This window comes from Capricornis sumatraensis, chromosome 1 (assembly GCF_032405125.1).
Source record: "Capricornis sumatraensis isolate serow.1 chromosome 1, serow.2, whole genome shotgun sequence".
Lineage (NCBI taxonomy): Eukaryota > Metazoa > Chordata > Mammalia > Artiodactyla > Bovidae > Capricornis > Capricornis sumatraensis.
Genome location: NC_091069.1, coordinates 203,132,938 through 203,150,421, shown reverse-complemented (window position 1 = coordinate 203,150,421; position 17,484 = coordinate 203,132,938). Strand labels below are relative to the sequence as shown.

Sequence of the window (17,484 nt, the reverse complement as noted above, 5' to 3'; positions counted from 1 at the left end):
GCCCAGAGAAGTAAAGAAACTTGAATTTACAGCTAGTAAAGAGTGGAGACAGGAATCGAGACCAGGCAGCCTGACCTGCGTTCTTAACCACCTTGCTCTCTTGGGTGATTATCGCAGCTCTTGCCCTTGACACTCTGGCATCTATTACAGAGGCTTTTCGGTCTGTGCACTGGATTTCTTTGGGGTCTCGAGGCAAGTCTTCTCCAGGAAACATGGTGATTTACCCTGACACCCAGCAGAGATAGGGGGAAGCTTAGTACTTGTGACTTATGATCCATATCTTAGAGTAGGAAGTTTTGTATTTCCTGAAATCCTTCTCATTTTTAAATCTCATGATTGTTGATAGAGGTATACAAGAAGTCAAATGTATGAAAGAGAGTTAAAACTGTTCAATGTAAATATAGCCCAAGGAGGACTTCTCTACATGATAGAAAAGTACATATAATAGGTCTTCCTTGAATGCATGGTGAGAAGGTGGCTTAATGATGTTGATGGTGGTGATGATGTTGATGGTGATGGTGGTGGTGGTGGGTGATGAAGGTGATGGTGATTATGTTGATGGTGGTGATGAAGGTGATGGTGATGGTGGTGGTGGTGATGAAGGTGATGGTGATGATGGTGGTGGTGGTGGTGATGAAGGTGATGGTGATGGTGGTGGTGGTGATGAAGGTGATGGTGATGGTGGTGGTGGTGGTGATGAAGGTGATGGTGATGATGGTGGTGGTGGTGATGAAGGTGATGGTGGTGATGGTGGTGGTGGTGATGGTGGTGGTGGTGATGAAGGTGATGGTGGTGATGGTGGTGGTGGTGATGAAGGTGATGGTGATGATGGTGGTGGTGGTGATGAAGGTGATGGTGATGATGGTGGTGGTGGTGATGGTGGTGGTGGTGATGAAGGTGATGGTGGTGATGGTGGTGGTGGTGATGAAGGTGATGGTGATGATGGTGGTGGTGGTGATGAAGGTGATGGTGATGATGGTGGTGGTGATGGTGATGAAGGTGATGGTGATGGTGGTGGTGGTGATGAAGGTGATGGTGATGATGGTGGTGGTGGTGATGAAGGTGATGGTGATGGTGGTGGTGGTGATGAAGGTGATGGTGATGATGGTGGTGGTGGTGATGAAGGTGATGGTGATGGTGGTGGTGGTGATGAAGGTGGTGGTGATGAAGGTGATGGTGATGGTGGTGGTGGTGATGAAGGTGATGGTGATGATGGTGGTGGTGATGGTGATGAAGGTGATGGTGATGGTGGTGGTGATGATGGTGGTGGTGATGGTGATGAAGGTGATGGTGATGGTGGTGGTGGTGATGAAGGTGATGGTGATGATGGTGGTGGTGGTGATGAAGGTGATGGTGATGGTGGTGGTGGTGATGAAGGTGGTGGTGATGAAGGTGATGGTGATGATGGTGGTGGTGATGGTGGTGGTGGTGATGGTGGTGGTGGTGTTGATGAAGGTGATGGTGATGGTGGTGGTGGTGGTGATGAAGGTGATGGTGATGATGGTGGTGGTGATGGTGATAGCTAATACTTGCAGAGCACTCGCTCTAGGCTAGGTAGTGTTCTCAGTGGAGAACAGGTATTAACTTATTTACATTGAGAAGGTGCTGTCAGCCTAGCTTTTAAGGTAACAAATGAGACACTTGAGTCCTGTAGGAATTTTCAGAAAGTGACAATTAGGACAGGCTCCCAGGAATGGTCAGTGAGGAGGGGTGAGATGCGAGGGTGGAATCTGTCCCTTCCTTGCTATTGTACTTGAGCAACTTAACCTCTCTGATGCTGTCTCTTCATGAGTACCATGTATAAACAATTTTTCCTAGGACAAATGACAAATTGTTCCTATGTTTAAACAAAGGTAGCAACCGTTTAAATGAGATAAATACATAAGCATAAGCACATGCATCAGGCTTCCCTGGTGGCTCAAGATGGTAAATAATCTGCCTGCAATGTGGGAGACCTGGGTTTGATCCCTGGGTTCCATCCCTGGGTTGGGAAGATTCCCTGGAAGAGGGCATGGCAACCCTCTTCAGTATTCTTGCCTGGAGAATCCCCATGGACAGAGGAGCCAGGTGGGCTACAGTCCATGGAGGACTGAGCAACTAAGCACAGTACAAATACAAACACATAGTACATGACACGGCTGCACAAATGTGAGTGGCTAGAGACAGCAACAATGGGGCTGTTGTCACGTCAATGGCCGTGGCCACCTCTGATGATTTTAAACCAGTTTCTTTCTGCCAGTAACTAGGATATGCTGAAAGCTTCGCGCCTATTCTTTAGGGCCATTCTCAGCTCATCAGTTACCATCAGGGGCCGAGGAGGAACTGTACTGGGCTCCCCCTGGATTCCCACGGTCCCTGCTCTTAGCTGGGGAAAAGGAGTAGGAAGAAGCTCAGGAGGGATGGAGCAAAGCGGAGACCCAGAGATAAAGATGAGAGAAGGGCAGCTAGAAGGGAAATAATTCTTAGCAAAATTGAACTCGCGCCCTATGCGGGCCCTCTTGTCGCTCTCCATCACTGGGACGTGGTTCGAATTATTTTATTTCCAAACTTTGTTATTTCCAACACTAACCGTGCGAAGCCCGCCCGCGGCGCTCCCCCCACCCGCCCCCCGCGCTTCTCTCCACATCCCACTCCGGACCCCGCCCTGCAATTGGCCAGCGGACAGGGAGCCGTCGCGGATTGGAGCTCGCCCGCCTGGTCTGCGGGGTTTAAAGAGGGGGGCGGGGGCGCGCTGCCCAGCCGCTCTGCTGTCCCCGCCGTGTGCCCGTCGCGCAGCTGGGCTTGTAGTGTCTCTTGGCCTCCCGCCACCTCCAGCGTCCCGCATCGCGCCGTCGCCGGCCGGCGGCTCGAGAGCGCGGGAGAGGGGCAGGCGCCGTCCAGCCCAGGCGCGGGCACAGCTAGTAAGGGGCGAGGCGCGGGGACTCCAAGCTGGCCACGATGGTGGCCACATGCCTGCAGGTAGTGGGCTTCGTCACGAGCTTCGTGGGATGGATCGGCATCATCGTCACCACGTCTACTAATGACTGGGTGGTGACATGCGGCTACACCATCCCCACCTGCCGCAAGCTGGACGAGCTGGGCTCCAAGGGGCTGTGGGCCGACTGCGTCATGGCCACGGGGCTTTACCACTGCAAGCCCCTGGTGGACATCCTCATCCTGCCGGGTAAGGACCCTTCCCCATGCCCCTCAAGTGGCTGCTCCTGAATAAACCCTTTCCCTCTGGGCAGACGCGGGAGGGGGCATTGGGAGGCGTTCACAGAAATATTTGGGTGCTTGAAGATTTGGGGGGCACCCTTTGACATCTTCAGTCCCACTTTGTTGAGGAGGAATTAGGCAGCCCTGAGATTAACCTTTCTCGGTCTCAGTTTTCTTATCTGAAATTTGGGGTGATAGTGGTGACCACTGGCCGAGTCACCCTAAGAAGGTAATGAATCGGGACATAGACACATAGTTGGAACTCCGTGCATATTAATTGCCGCCGCCTCACCCGCAGCCTGCTCCCACCGTCCATGATAGATCAGAAGTACTTCAACACCCCCCACCCCTCCCCACCTTCCCCAGGCGCCCTGCTTTCCCAGTAAGAATCTACCCACAGGGGCGAGGAGGAAAGAGAGGAACAAAAGCATTCCTGTGATCGGAACAGGCCCAGGCTGAGTTTCCCAGTCCTTGGGAGACGGCCGAGGTGTCCTGGCCAAGTTAAGGTCCTCCTAGCTGCGCCCGGAGGGTTCCCGCTGTCCCCGCGGCCTATCTCTTTTCCCCCACCCTCTGCCCCTGGAATAGTAATAGTAATATTAGTCGGGCCTGCCGCGACTCCCCTTCGCGTCTCTGCACCCTGGGGTCGGACAGAGAAGAGCGGGTGCGCTGGAGGGCCCACCCACCCTAGGAAAAGGCGCACCGCCGCGGGCCGCCCCCTCCTCTCTGGGAGCGTCTCACAGTGGGGAGGGGAGGGAAGATTGCCTAGTCTCCACCTTCCCCGACGCCACTCGAGCCCCATCCTTACTTGCTGCCCGGGTGAAAATTCTGGGCAAGTTTCAATTCAGATTTAAACCTCCAGCCAGTTGGGTGATTGGCAAGGTCTCGGGCGCCCCTGTGGGTTTTCTGCTTGGAATCTTGGCTTATCCCTGCCCTGGCGTAAGCACCACTGCCTTCTGTGCCGCTAGCCTTTGAGGATGGTGCGCCTCTAAAGGCCTTTCCTAGCTTCTTTAACAAGCGGACCAACTGGGGCCCCAGGCCGCCTGCCTGAGATCCTTTGGCTCTTGCCTTCCCTGGATGAGCCTTTCGCTCCCTCCCTCCTAGAGGCTCTCTGTGTGTGTGTCTGAAAGTCGCTCAGTCGTGTCCCACTTCTCGCGACCTCATGGACCGTAGCCTCCCAGGCTCCTCTATTTATGGGATTCTCCGGGCAAGAATACTGGAGTGCTTTGCCATTATTTTCTCAAGGGGATACAGCCGGGTGGAAGGCGGGTCTCCCGAGTCTCCTGCACTGCTGGCGGGTACTTTACAGTCTGGGCCACCAGGGAAGCCCCGCCCCCCGCCCCCTCCAGGCTCTGCCCTCCCTTCTTCAAGCCTCACCTCAGTGCTTCCTGTTTCCAGGTCTCCGTAGTCGGAATCTGTCTCTTCCTCCTTGTTGCCGTGATATTTAACTCTTATTCCCGTTAGTGCACATTTAGGGCTTTTTTTTTGCTCATTGTTTGTGAGTCAGGTTTTACTTTGTTGTTCAGTCGCTAAACTGTGTCTGCCTCTTTGTGACCCCATGGACTGCAGCACGCCCGGCTTCCCTGTCCTTCACCATTTCCCAGAGTTTGCTCAAACTCATGTCTGTTGAGTCGATGATGCCATCCACCCATATCATCCTCTGTCACTCCCTTCTCCTGCGCTTAATCTTTCCTGGCATCAGGTTCCCCTACCACATTTTTTGATTCCTCAGAGATAGAGATAGCATCCTGCCCTTTCTGCATCTTCCCCCGCTCTGCCTTCCGTTTTGGACTTTCAGAATGACAGAGGTCAGGGACTCAGATGTGGATATGCCTTCAGTTAAGGCTGCTGTTGGTGGATCTGGGTCAGACTCTGGGATCCAGCACTCACAACCTGGGTGACTGGGGACAAGTTACTAACCTCTGTGAACCCCATCTGTCTTCTTCATCCATCTTTCAGAATTGTTTTGGGGATTAAATGAGATGAGAGATGCAAAAGCCTTCTTTGATGTAGTAAAGGTTTCATAAGTGGTAGTTTTATTAATTTTTTAATTAAAAGCTGGACATGGTATTTGTTAGAATCTGAGTGAAGCAAATAATTACCCTCTGCTTCCTTTTCCTGCAATTAAGTTTGCTGAGCATTTGGTGACAAGTGGTTTGTTTTCAGAGAACACAGACCATCCCACAGATGGGGTATGTTTCAGGGAGGGACTCGTTCTTCCTGGGGTCCCCTCTCTCACACTCTAGGTTGGGACAGGGACTGATCTCAGTCTCCTTCTTTAGATTCTCAAATGTGGCCTTGGCACCTAGCTTGTGGATGGCCTGAGCCATAAACTTTGGAATCTGGGTGGCTGACTGACTCTCTTTTTCTCCAGCCCTGCTTCTCAGCCACAGGGGCACGGTCCTGTGGTCAGAGGTCTTGCCTCAGACCACCTGTAGCTGCTTTCTGGGGGTCTTCAAGTCAAGAGATGCTTGATTGATTATCCTTAATTCAGAAGAAACTGAGGTGAGCAATGGTTGAGAGAGTGCCCTTGTGGACTCTTGTTGTTCACTTGCTCAGTTGTGTCCAACTCTTTGCGACCCCATGGACTACAGCAGGCCAGGCTTCCCTGTCCTTTGCCATCTCCCAGAGTTTGTTCAAACTCATGTCGGTGATGTCAGTCGGTGTGGACTCTGAATTCCTGCAAACTACGTCTTGTAAGAGGCAGTCTTGCAGTTGGGTCTTGGTGCACAGGTAGGCTGGTTTGGTGTCAGGGTCCTGGCACATAAGGCAGAAGTTGGGGCTTGTTTCTGGTTTTGACATTAACTCTTCCTCCCCCAGGCCACTGGCTCTACTCTCCACTGAATAAAGAGGAGGAATACACATGTACCATTCCCCTCCTTTTTTGGAAAGAAGGAGTGTTTTAGTGAGAAACAGCACATTTAGGTCTGTCATATCTCCCAGCGTCTTCTCATATTTATTTTACATAAACATCAAACACATTCTAATCTGTTTCTTAATAAAGTAGTTACCTGGCATTTTATTGGAGAGTATAAAGTGCAGGTCGTTTTGCGCCACTGTTATTATTCAACTTGTTAACTCCATCGTTCATAACTGTATGTTTGCGTCATCTGCTGTGACCACTGTGTGAACCCACGAAGGCCAAGGCAGGTGTCTGTTCTCCAGGAATCCATGGGGGGTTGGAGAGATTCCTTTATGGATAATGGACCACTGTGGAAGTACGTCCAGGGCACTGTGGGGGAGCCTGACCATTTTTGGGGGGCAGAATTCATGAGCATTACAGCTTCTCAGGAGATAATCAAGAAAATGACCCTGAGCCTTAGCTTAGTCTAGTTAGAGCCTCACACTATACACAGTGTGAATTAAAAACACATGGTTAAGGGACAAACTCACCTAGTACACTTGGAGATAAAAGTACTGCCTTGACACAGAATAATATTAGCAATACCAGTAATAATAGCTGACCCTTTTGGAGTACTTAGATTGTGCTAGGCACTGTTCGAGCACTGCATGAATTTACAAATTGAATCTTAGTTAGATTCCATTGGCAAGACGTAGGTGCTATTATTATTTTTACTCTCTAGATGAGGAAAGTGTCAAAGCATTTGGCCAAGGTCACGCAGGTAGAGCACATCAACAGCTGAAGACTTCTTGGAAGATTTAGATTTTAATCTGAATCTTTTACAAAGTGATGTAACAATGTAATTGAACTCTTAGCCCCTTCATCTTGGAAGCTTGGATGAGTGGTCTGAAGCCAGGAATCCTTGTTCAGTCTCTGCTGCTCCCAGCCTCTCTTTCATTTGTCACTGTGTTTGGCTACCTTTGAACATATTTTAAGTCCTGCAGTGGGACAAAGGGAAGGCAGGCAGATGGTGCTGAATTCTGTGAGGCAGGATTCAGGATCCAAGGGGACCTGTGGCCTAACCCACCCTGTCTGCGCTCTTGTTTCCAGGCTACGTGCAGGCCTGCCGAGCCCTGATGATCGCTGCCTCCGTCCTGGGTCTGCCGGCTATTCTCCTGCTGCTCACAGTTCTCCCGTGCATCCGAATGGGCCATGAGCCTGGCGTGGCCAAGTACAGGCGAGCCCAGCTGGCTGGTGTCATGCTCATTCTTCTGGGTAAGACAGCTTTCTGTAGTGCACTCCAACTCTGAGCAGACCTGAAGAATCTCAGGTCTTGCCGCTCAAGAGACGTGGCCAGGAAGACATGTGAATCCACTGGGGAAAAGCCCCTCACCATGTGTATTCCTTTATGTTTCCTGGTGGTTGAGACAGAGGGACAAATAATGTCTGTGGGAGTCACTGAACATAAAAAAAAGAAAAAAACAAACAAAAAGGATTTTGAGGGAATACGTAAGAGAGAGACCAGAGGACAGAAGAGAGTTAGAGGGTGGCCCTCCACTCAGGCTTCACCATGAAGTCTGTTTTTGGAAACACCTGTGCCCAGGTCCCACTGCAGGTCCATTGACTCAGAATTTCTGGACAGCCGACCAGGCAAAGATATTTTTTTGAAAGCTTCCCAGGTGGCTCGTAAGTGAAACCAAAATTGAGAACTTAACGTATAAAGAAAGACTAGAGGAAAAGAAGGGCAAGAGAAAAGTAAGTTGTCAAGGGTAGTAGATCACTAGGTGATGAATCACTCTATCTTTTACTCTGTATGCATTTCATTGAGCACCTGCTGAGGGCCAGGCACCATGGTAGGCACTGGGCATATTGGCAAACAGAAAGCAGCCTCTGCCTTGAGTGTTCTTGGACATCTTGATAGAGCGTGGGACATACTTACCTAGGAAAGGTATACAGGGTGTGCATACCTAGAGCAAGGTATCTAATTCAGACTGGAGGAGTTTCCCAGAGCAGAGGATCCCAGCAATGAGATCCTTTTGAGAGTTGGAGAGAAGATGGTCAGGTCATGGACTGAAGAGAGGGACAGCCCAGGCCAAGGACGTGACATGAGCTCGTTCAGTGTTCCTGACTACACCTGCACACTGGGGGCTTGGTTTACCAACCTAGGGAGGTCCTTATAGCTCTGCTCTCATCAGCGATTTCATCTCTTGGTTTTTGTGAAGGCTATATCCACCATTCTAAATCTTAATAGAAGATAGGCATTTTAAGAATGGCAGCTCTTGTTGCAAAATGTGCTGAGATATCAGTGAAGAGACATTGGTCTGGATATGAGTTAGATATAAATTGAGTTCCCTGGGGACAGGAAACTTCCATCCCCAAACTGGTATCAGACTGGGTGTCTGAGGGGGCAAGGTAGGGAGTCAGGGTTCTGTGTGGGTCAGTGCCATTTAGTGATGGCCACCCACAGTGTCACCAGTGGGGGGAAGGGGACATAAGACATCAGTGCCATTTCCCTTGATTGTAAAGGTGTTTAGAGACTTGTGAAGCTATGGAGAATTCAGAGGAGGGGCTTGCCTGTGTATGTGTAAATAGGAATAAAAAGACCAGAAAATCTCTATAATTTCGGGAGAAGAATCTGGGCATGGACCCTTTGGTTCCAGCCACAAAGAGCTTCTGCGGGAGTGCCATGAGGAACACATGGTGGGTCAGCATCACGTGTTTCATCCAACTCACAGGGTCCTTCCCTGCGAAGCGTTTTGGTGGTCAGATCTCTGTATCTGAACTCCCTTTCTAGTAAGTAGACCAAAGTTCTGCAAGTAAGCTGTTTTGCAGAATCCAGGTGAAACCCTTCTCATCCTAGACATTTGCAGTTGTTTGTAACTTTCCTCACAGTGTTACAGAAGCCCCAGAAGGCTCTCTCTTTGACTCTGAGGATGCCAACGCCAAAGAATGGGTCTACTGTGTTGAGTGTTCATTGTTAGAAACCCTGGTCGTCCGTATGAGAGTCACATTAAAAGAGAATACACGAAAATATCCCGAACCCAAATCTTGTAGGAAATAAAGACATAAAAGCAACATCATACAGACAAACTGGTATTTAAAACTCTCCTGAAAACCACTGAATTACCTAGTTGAATATAATGGCTATTAAAAAAAAATAGCAACCTGTTGTGTGAAACTTCCTAGTCAAATTATATACAGTTTATCTTTTTCAAGTGGGCTGGTGGATATAGACAGAATCTTAGGAGAGTGAGGTGAGTGGGCAGGTTGGGATGGGAGCTCCTCAGTCCCTGTTTGCAGGCTAGGGGGAGCCGATGGAGGGGGCATTGAGTGGTTGGACACCCCACCCCACAGGGAGGCTGCCCCTCTGACCCATCACTCTCCAGTGGGGCCTGCATCCTCTTTGATTGCTCCTGTCTGGATTTACTTCTCAGTGGGTCGCCCCTTGCCTTTGGGTTCGATGTTGTTTGGACTGGAACGAGCTCGCTCACTCTGGAAATGTAAAGCTGATTGTCTCAAGTGTGACACCTGCTGGCCTCCCCTGTCTTCTCTGCTGGGAGCCCGAGAGCCTTGTTTCCTGGGCTGGTGGGAGGAGCAGGAGAGAGTGAAGGCTCCCTTTGTGTGGCTGGGAAGGGCTTCTGGTGCTCTTCTAGCAGAAGCCAGCACTGGGCTCCTGCTGGGTCCTCAGGGTCACTGACAGTGGTCCAGGTGAGGTGTGGTCCCTGACCAAGCACACTGGGGTGTGGGGACCTGGGAAACAGAACAGAGTTGAAGCTAATCTTGGGATGAAAACTGTAAGCACTATTAATTAAAATCCATTCTTCCTGACTCTGGAAACCTTTATTTTTTTGAAAGCTTAAAAAATTATGTCTCTGATACAACAGCTTATCTTCTCAGGAGTCTGAGTTCAGTGGTGTGAGGATTTGGTTCCTGCTTTGAGGGAAGGAATGGGAGCCTGATGCTGCTGACTTCTTAAGCCAGATGAGTAGTTCAAGGAGCATCAGGTTCCTCAGTTCCAGGATGTATAGCATTCTAATCTGTGGCTTTTCAAGAGCCCCTGCTGAAGCAGGTGATACCTATGCCTTGAGATGCTTCATCTTATCGTGTGGAGTCAGGCCAACTGTACTAAATCTCAGACTGCCGCTTTCTAGCTCTGTGAATGGGGGCAGTTAAAGTCACTTCAAGTCTCTGGAGACTTTATATAAAATGGGGACAATGCTGCCTACTTCTGAGGTGGGTAAGAATAGTGAAATGAGATATCCAAGTTATTTAGCATCGTGTCTGGCCCATACTAAGTGCTCAACAAATGGTTGCTATTTTGTAGCTATTGCTGGTTAGAGGAAATAGAGAGGTAACCTAGAAAGGAGCTGCCTAGATGGCAACTGGGTATTCCTTCCATCATGTCTAATTTCTGCAGGGTCATGTCCACACATGGAACTGATAAGGAGAGATGACACCAGGTCACATCCTGGTCTAATGGAAATACTGCCTTTGCTTGCTTTATGGAAACCAGAATATGGGGATTAATGGTTTGAGTTTTTGGCTTATTCCATTATAAAAAGTCACAGGAAGCTATACAGCTGAAAATGCTCAAGTTTAGTTTTGATTCAGACTAAATCTGCACCTTGCTATAAGTTAGAAAGTACTTGATTTTGGTGTTTCTTGGGGAGACCAGGTAGGGAATGGAAGGAAAGGAAAGTGGAATTCCTAAGTGGAATTCTTTGTCTTCTCTCCTCCTTTTAAAAGATATGGCCCCAGGAATCCAATTTGTATTGAAAGAAAGTTTTTAACTTGGAACTTTGTGATAAAAAAACTTTTTTTTACTAATAACCATGAAGCTTTTTTTTTTTTTAAAGGGTGCAGAAAAAAAGAGATAATGATTTGTGGAATAGAAATAAAGGGGAAAGTGTTGAAAACACTAGGAAAATAATGTACTCAAATATTCCATTGACTTGATGATTGTAAATATTAGATATTCGTAAAAGTCGTGACGTCCCACCGCTGTTTCCTTTAATCAAAACTTAGAGAATGGCAAGTGAAGACAGTAGAACCAAAATATTTCTGGTTTCAAATTATGAAGAAACAACAAAGTACACATGACTTCAACTAACAGCTCCTAGAAATCTCATTACTTGTTGCCTTGAGTTAACCGGCTTCTTTGTGACAAGCTGATGTGAATAGCCAGTTAGATCGTATGATATAATAGTATCAATTGTGGAAGACTGTGTTCAATGCCTCCGAAAATGTTACATGCAGGGGGATTTTTAAAAAGTTTTTATTGTGAAAAATCTCAAACATGCACAAAAACGGACTAGTGTCATAAACTCCATGAACCCAGACTTATTCCCAATAATGATCAACTCACAGTCAACTTGCTTTGTCTCTGTACTTCTCTCCCAGTCTTCAGACTTTTTTTTTTTTTTTTTTGGAAGCAAATCTCAGTTATTAGATAAAGAAATATTTTTTTTCCCCGGTATTACTAATGAAACTCAGGGCAATTTAAGGGAGTTTAATGAAAAATGTTAGTTTGATCTAGAAATGATGCGTTTAAAAGTCTTTTCAGTGCTTAGTATAGAAAGTGACAAAGTCTGAAAACAGGTGTTCATTGGAGAAAGGAAGAAATGTCGGGATCTGCTGCTCTTTTCTCTTTCTAGGCTTCTCTATCTGCCCTTCTCTTTCTAGGTTGTTACCTCAAAGCTGAACACTTGTGCCAGTTTTATTTAATTTCATCACATTTATTTAACTCCATATTTATGTGTTGTCTAACCCTAAAGAGATGAAAAACTGCATTTAACATTTCATTGCTCTAAAACTGTTTTCCCAAATATTTTCTGTTTGACTACATCAAGATCATTGATAACTTTTAATAAGGCTGTTTTCTATCAACTAAAGAAATGATTATATTAAATGATTTGAAATTTATCAAAAGAGACAAACTATTTTCTTTTATGTAGAGCAAGGAATTTTGCTTGTGAGAAGACCGAGTCCAGATGAATCTCTATCTACAAAGTGGAGCTTTTTTCTCCCCTTCTTCTTCTTTTGATTTTTTTTTCCTTTTTTTTCTTTTTTTCTTTCTTTTTTTTTTCTTTTGATTTTTAAGATGATGATATCTCTGATTTTCCCTTTTTACTCCCCCACAAGTGGCAGAATTTTTTTCCTCTTGTGCGGTTAACCATTGCGTCTTCTGAAGGTAGAAGGGGAGAAACAGAAAAATCTGAGTGTTAAAATTCCCGTCTTATTTTTAGAGACTTAAATTCTGATGACATAAAAAGAAATGAAAATTCCCTTCCATGTTCTTTACTTTATAGGTAACTGTGGGTTTTTAAGAAAAACATTGTATTTTCCTCAGATATGGAGAGAATCATTACAAGTTTGTGCGCGCGCGTGTGTGTTTGTGTCTGCAAGTAGAAATAAGTCTAGCAGGCCTTCTACGTCTTTAAGAAAGCCGAAAATTACTGCCAGTTCTATTAACATTTCACATCTTTTAGTTGAGTATGATATGACTTGCATTTTTAACTTTACTGATTAAAACATATTCTTCTTTCCCTTCAAGCCATGCTCAAATTGAGTAAATGCTCCCTTTTTTAGTTTTTAAGCATTCTTCATTGTGAGTTCAACTGAAGGTTACTCTGCCCAGTGACCCTCTCATCCCCTTCATGTTGTGTGGTGGTCTGTCATCTTCTAGCGGTTTTTGATGTGGTTGGTCTCTGAGAGCCACAGGAATTCCACCCAGAGCTCAATTATCTATGAGGAAATAAAGGGTCTGCTGGTGCTCATTTGCCTTGTTTTGCATGGATTGTATAAGAAGGAAATCTCTAATGAGGTAAATCATGAGTTTGTAGCTTTGAGTGTGTTAAAGTTACATTAAAGCTTTATAATTTTAGAAGTCAATTTTGGTGTGAATGAAGTGGAGAATAGACTAGAAATGGGTCTACCTCTCATCTATCCATTTGTCCATCCATCCACCCACTCATTCATCCAGTCCTATAAGTCCATATTTAAATCTTTAGACATTTTTCTGATTTTTCCCTTTCCTAGTGAACTACATAGGAATAAAGTCTAACAAAATCTAACACTCAAAATCAAGACTGATGGTTACTTTTGATATGTTGAGCCTGATTATTTCCCTACATGAAAATAACCTAGTTTTATTACTTTGCTTAGTAAAAGAGGGAGAATTCAGCGAAATTAGTGGCAATATTTAAATCTTTGTAAAATCTAAACCAAACCTGGAAGTTAAGTGAGATTAAAATGAAATGTGAAGAATGCCTGTGTGTATATGTGTGTGTGTGAGTGTGTATGTGTGATGTATGTAAATAATTGGAAAATATAAAACTTTACTTGAACCATAACCTGTTTTGAATCCAGTTAATTGTTTATAGGAAAGATCAATTGGATTGAGCCACATCAACTGGGAATCAAATCTTTTTTTTTTTTCCTGTGGAATTCAGCTTTTCCCTCTAATCAAGCATGGGTGTTTGGAAACCCTTGATAGATTGCTGTTTTTGCCCATCTCAGAACAAATGCCCCCTTTTGGTATTTAAGCTTGTGTAGCTGGATCGTTGGAGAAGGCAATAGCACCCTACTCCAGTACTCTTGCCTGGGAAATCCCATGGATGGAGGAGCCTGGTACGCTACAGTCCATGGGGCTGCTAAGAGTCGGACACGACTGAGCGACTTCACTTTCACTTTTCACTTTCATGGATTGGAGAAGGAAATGGCAACCCACTCCAGTGTTCTTGCCTGGAGAATCCCAGGGACAGAGGAGCCTGGTGGGTTTCCGTCTATGGGGTCGCACAGAGTCAGACACGACTGATATGACTTAGCAGTAGCAGCAGCAGCAGCTGAATCGTATTTTGGTATGGAGAATCTAGAACAATTCCTTCTGGCTCAGACACTCTAGATTATAATGATGACAATAGCCAAGCAGTTCTCCAAGAGTGCAGATTTGGAATCTGTGGCCAGAGGAAGAGAAAGAAAAAAAATGCATCATAGATCTTTAAAGCCCTGTGCTGGAAAGGGAAGGTTTGGTCAATCAGATCAGCTGGTCTTTTTGAGTATATTCTATTCACGGAAGGAAAATACATCTTCTCAATCTCATATAAAATTATTACAGCGGCTGGCATGATGGGGCTTTACTCGTTAAGTAAAGTGAAGTTATTAACATATGGATAGATTTTAGCATCTTAGGTAATCTATATAAACTCCTCAAATATGTGAGTAGTTCACAACTAATGGAGTGAATTTAGGCTGTTAGAAAGCCAGTTAGAGCAATTCAGAGCCCCTAAATTCACTTCTTTACTCTGACTTCCACTCACTTAAGATCTTTACATTTTTAGGACATGAATCACATCTATTTATGTATATGTTTACACATCTTGTGGGGATGGGCTTAGTGTGTTGTCAACAAAGCCTTATTGTAACAAGCTACACAAGTGCAATGAAATAGTCTAAGAGGTCTTTCAAATGGGTAGGACTTAAAAATCTTTTCTTTAGATCTAATGTACAAGGCTGTAAGATTTGAGTGCTATTAAAGAAAAATTACATTTTTTCTCTGTGGGCATAGAGGTCAGTTAGAAAATTACTCAGTATGAGCAGAAATCAGAGAAAGTGTGCTAAGTTGAAGTGACAAGAGTTCCCTGGGTAGCAAACAGTGCAATGACTGCCTTGAATTTATCAAAGTGTTTATGACTAACAATTAGAAACATTTTTATTTTGGTCTGTTAACTTTAATGTGACATCCCAACTTAAAGTTTTTAAAAAAATATTTATTTTAATATTTGTTTTAAAAAATGTTTATTTATTTGGCTGCCTCAGGTCTTAGTTGCAGCAGGCAGGTGGGCTTTCTCTCTAATTGTGCCAGGCAGGCCTTAGTTCCCCCGCAACATGTGAGATCTTAGTTCCCCAACCAGGGATCGAACTTGAGTTCTTTGCCTTGGGGGGTGGATTCTTAACCACTGGACCACCAAGGAAGTCCCCCAACTCAAAGCTTTACCTAAAATGTCTGTCTAGTTGTAGTCATGAGAAATCAGATGATACCAAAGTAAGAATAAAGTTACTTTCTAGAGCTTTGTTGCTTAGTACATTAGCCACTAGCTATGTGTTCACTTAAATTTAATTAAAACTCTGAATTTGGTTTTCAGTCTCACTAGCCTCATAAGAAATGTTCAATAGCCCATGTAGCTTGTTAGCTACCCTATTTGACAGTGCTTGTGTAGAGGTTTAAAACCTAAAAAATGTTTATAGGCTCCTGCCTGTCCTGTTTTGTTACTTTGCTTAGGAGGAGGGGAAAAACTGACTGATGTAGAGGCTATTTCTTATGATGATGACGTTTGTTGTGATAGGTCACAGTCCTTGAATGGGTAATTTCTGTTACTCTGGGAACTGTTCGTGTGTGTGTGTATGTGGAGGTTCTGTGACTGTGAGCAGCACAATACAAACTCAGACTCCTAGCTGATACTACCCTGATGTCTGGCAGTATTCTCTACAGCAAGAGAATTTGTGTAGCTTCTTCAGGGCTTTGTACTGTGAATTGACCAAATAGAAAACAAGAGTGGACATTGAAGTGGGCACCATCTTGTCTCTCATTTCTGGATGGTTCAGGTCATCCAGTCATTCACCTGGTATCCATTGAGCACACACTCTATTCTCTGTTCTGAGCTAAACACTGACTTTACAAATATAAGACATGGGCCCTGCCTTCAGGGATCTCAGAACTTGGCATGGGAAGTAGAGTTCTAAAGAGGTAATTACAATGCAATTAAGTAAGTGTAAGAATAGAATTATAAGTATATAAAGTCAAGATATATAAATAAATACAGATGCATATTTTTTGGACTTCAATGATTTATTTCTAGGTTTTTACATTGGAATTTTTTTTTGTTTGTTTCTGGGGAAGATCCTCTGGAGAAGGGCATGGCAACCCACTCCAGTATTCTTACCTGGAGGACTCCATGGATAGGAGCCTGGCAGGCTACAGTCCACAGCGTCTCACAGAGTTGAACACGAATGAAGTGACTTAGCCTGAGCAGCCCTCTTTTGTCTCTGCCACCTGTTGAAAAAACAAGGACCTAGCAGTTTGGCACATGATTTCGATCTGCTTATTCAACAGATGTCCACCGTTAGGTTCAGACTGGGACCGAAAGGGAGCAGAGCTGAGTGTACTGAGTTTGGGAGTTGGTTGGAAGCCAGCGGCGTGCGTGTGGACTGAGGGGGAGCCTGGGCTTGTCGGAGTGTGAAGGGGCTCCTCAGTCACAGCCCTCTCCTTGTCTCCCCAGCTCTCTGCGCCATGGTTGCCACCATCTGGTTCCCCGTGTGTGCCCACCGTGAGACCACCATCGTGAGCTTTGGCTACTCCCTGTACGCGGGCTGGATCGGTGCCGTGCTGTGCCTCGTGGGGGGCTGTGTCATCGTCTGCTGCGCTGGAGATGCCCAGGCATTCGGGGAAAATCGTTTCTACTACTCTTCAGGCTCCAGTTCCCCTACTCACGCCAAGAGTGCCCACGTATAAGAGAGCTGCCGGCCTGCCCACGAAGGTGCTGTAGATGCCGGGCCCGTGGCCCTAGGTTTGCTTGCCACTGTGAGGGGGTGGGAAGCCCACTCCTCTGCCAGGCTCCAAAGCCAAAGTTCTAGAAGAGCATCCTGTCTGGCATTCTGTAGTCTTAACATCTCCTTCTCCTTCTGTTGCCTTAAAAGAAATGTTTAGCTCAGATAATGCCACACATTTTTTCCATGGTTTTGCCCATTACTAGCTCTTTTCTTGGGCATTCTTTAGTCATACATATATATATGTATATACATACACACACACATATATATATGAGAACATTTTTCCTCTCTCTTTAAATTTCAAATATCTTGCAAACATTGCCGAATTGGGCGTGGGGAGAGAAATAAAAGACACTTTCAAGCTGTTACAGATGACAATGGGAGCCTCATAGAGATGCCTCTCTGTTCCCTCTCTCCTCTCAGCTCCAAGGTCACTTAGTTATAACCAATAGAAAAAGACAGAATTGGGAATGCAGGGTGGGGTAGGGAAGGGCACTGTGGACCTTGCCCTCCATGGGGAAGTTTCCCTCTTGTAAGGTGAGGGCAAGGGGTGGGGATATTTTTTAGTTTGTGATTTTACATTTATCTGTACATACTTTTTAAGGTTGCTCATTTTTGTAACCACGGTTTTCCTGAAATTCTCAGTGCATCAGTATGAAGGAAATGAACCAAACGGACTTTAATGTTTCCGTAAATAACAGTACGAGTGAGTATAACTAACTGACATGCCACAAAACATTCTTGATTTCCAGGTTTGTAGGATATAGTTTTTAATCCTACACTTTCATATGCTTCAATTTAACATATTTTTAAAACTTTCTCCCTTTTCTATTTTCATTCTGTTAGCTGTCTTGAAGTGATATTGTTTAACATAAACTGTACTGTTGAATTTGGCTTTACGG

General features: G+C 45.5%; 1 protein-coding gene across 1 annotated transcript; it reads left to right on the top strand.

Moving 5' to 3' along the window:
• Positions 1–2,937: 2,937 nt before the first annotated feature.
• CLDN11 (claudin 11) lies at positions 2,938–16,544 on the top strand. Its single transcript, XM_068984064.1, has 3 exons — positions 2,938–3,163; positions 7,145–7,309; positions 16,312–16,544. Exons 1-3 carry the CDS (start codon positions 2,938–2,940, stop codon positions 16,542–16,544), a joined length of 624 nt encoding a protein of 207 aa, XP_068840165.1.
• Positions 16,545–17,484: the final 940 nt, after the last annotated feature.

What these genes read in the sequence shown, in the direction of transcription:
- CLDN11 (XM_068984064.1), top strand. Translation starts at nt 2,938, where the DNA reads ATGGTGGCCACATGCCTGCAGGTAGTGGGCTTCGTCACGAGCTTCGTG. An exon ending in GGACATCCTCATCCTGCCGG is followed by an intron (nt 3,164 to 7,144) that starts GTAAGGACCCTT and finishes TCTTGTTTCCAG; the next exon opens with GCTACGTGCAGGCCTGCCGA. An exon ending in TGTCATGCTCATTCTTCTGG is followed by an intron (nt 7,310 to 16,311) that starts GTAAGACAGCTT and finishes TTGTCTCCCCAG; the next exon opens with CTCTCTGCGCCATGGTTGCC.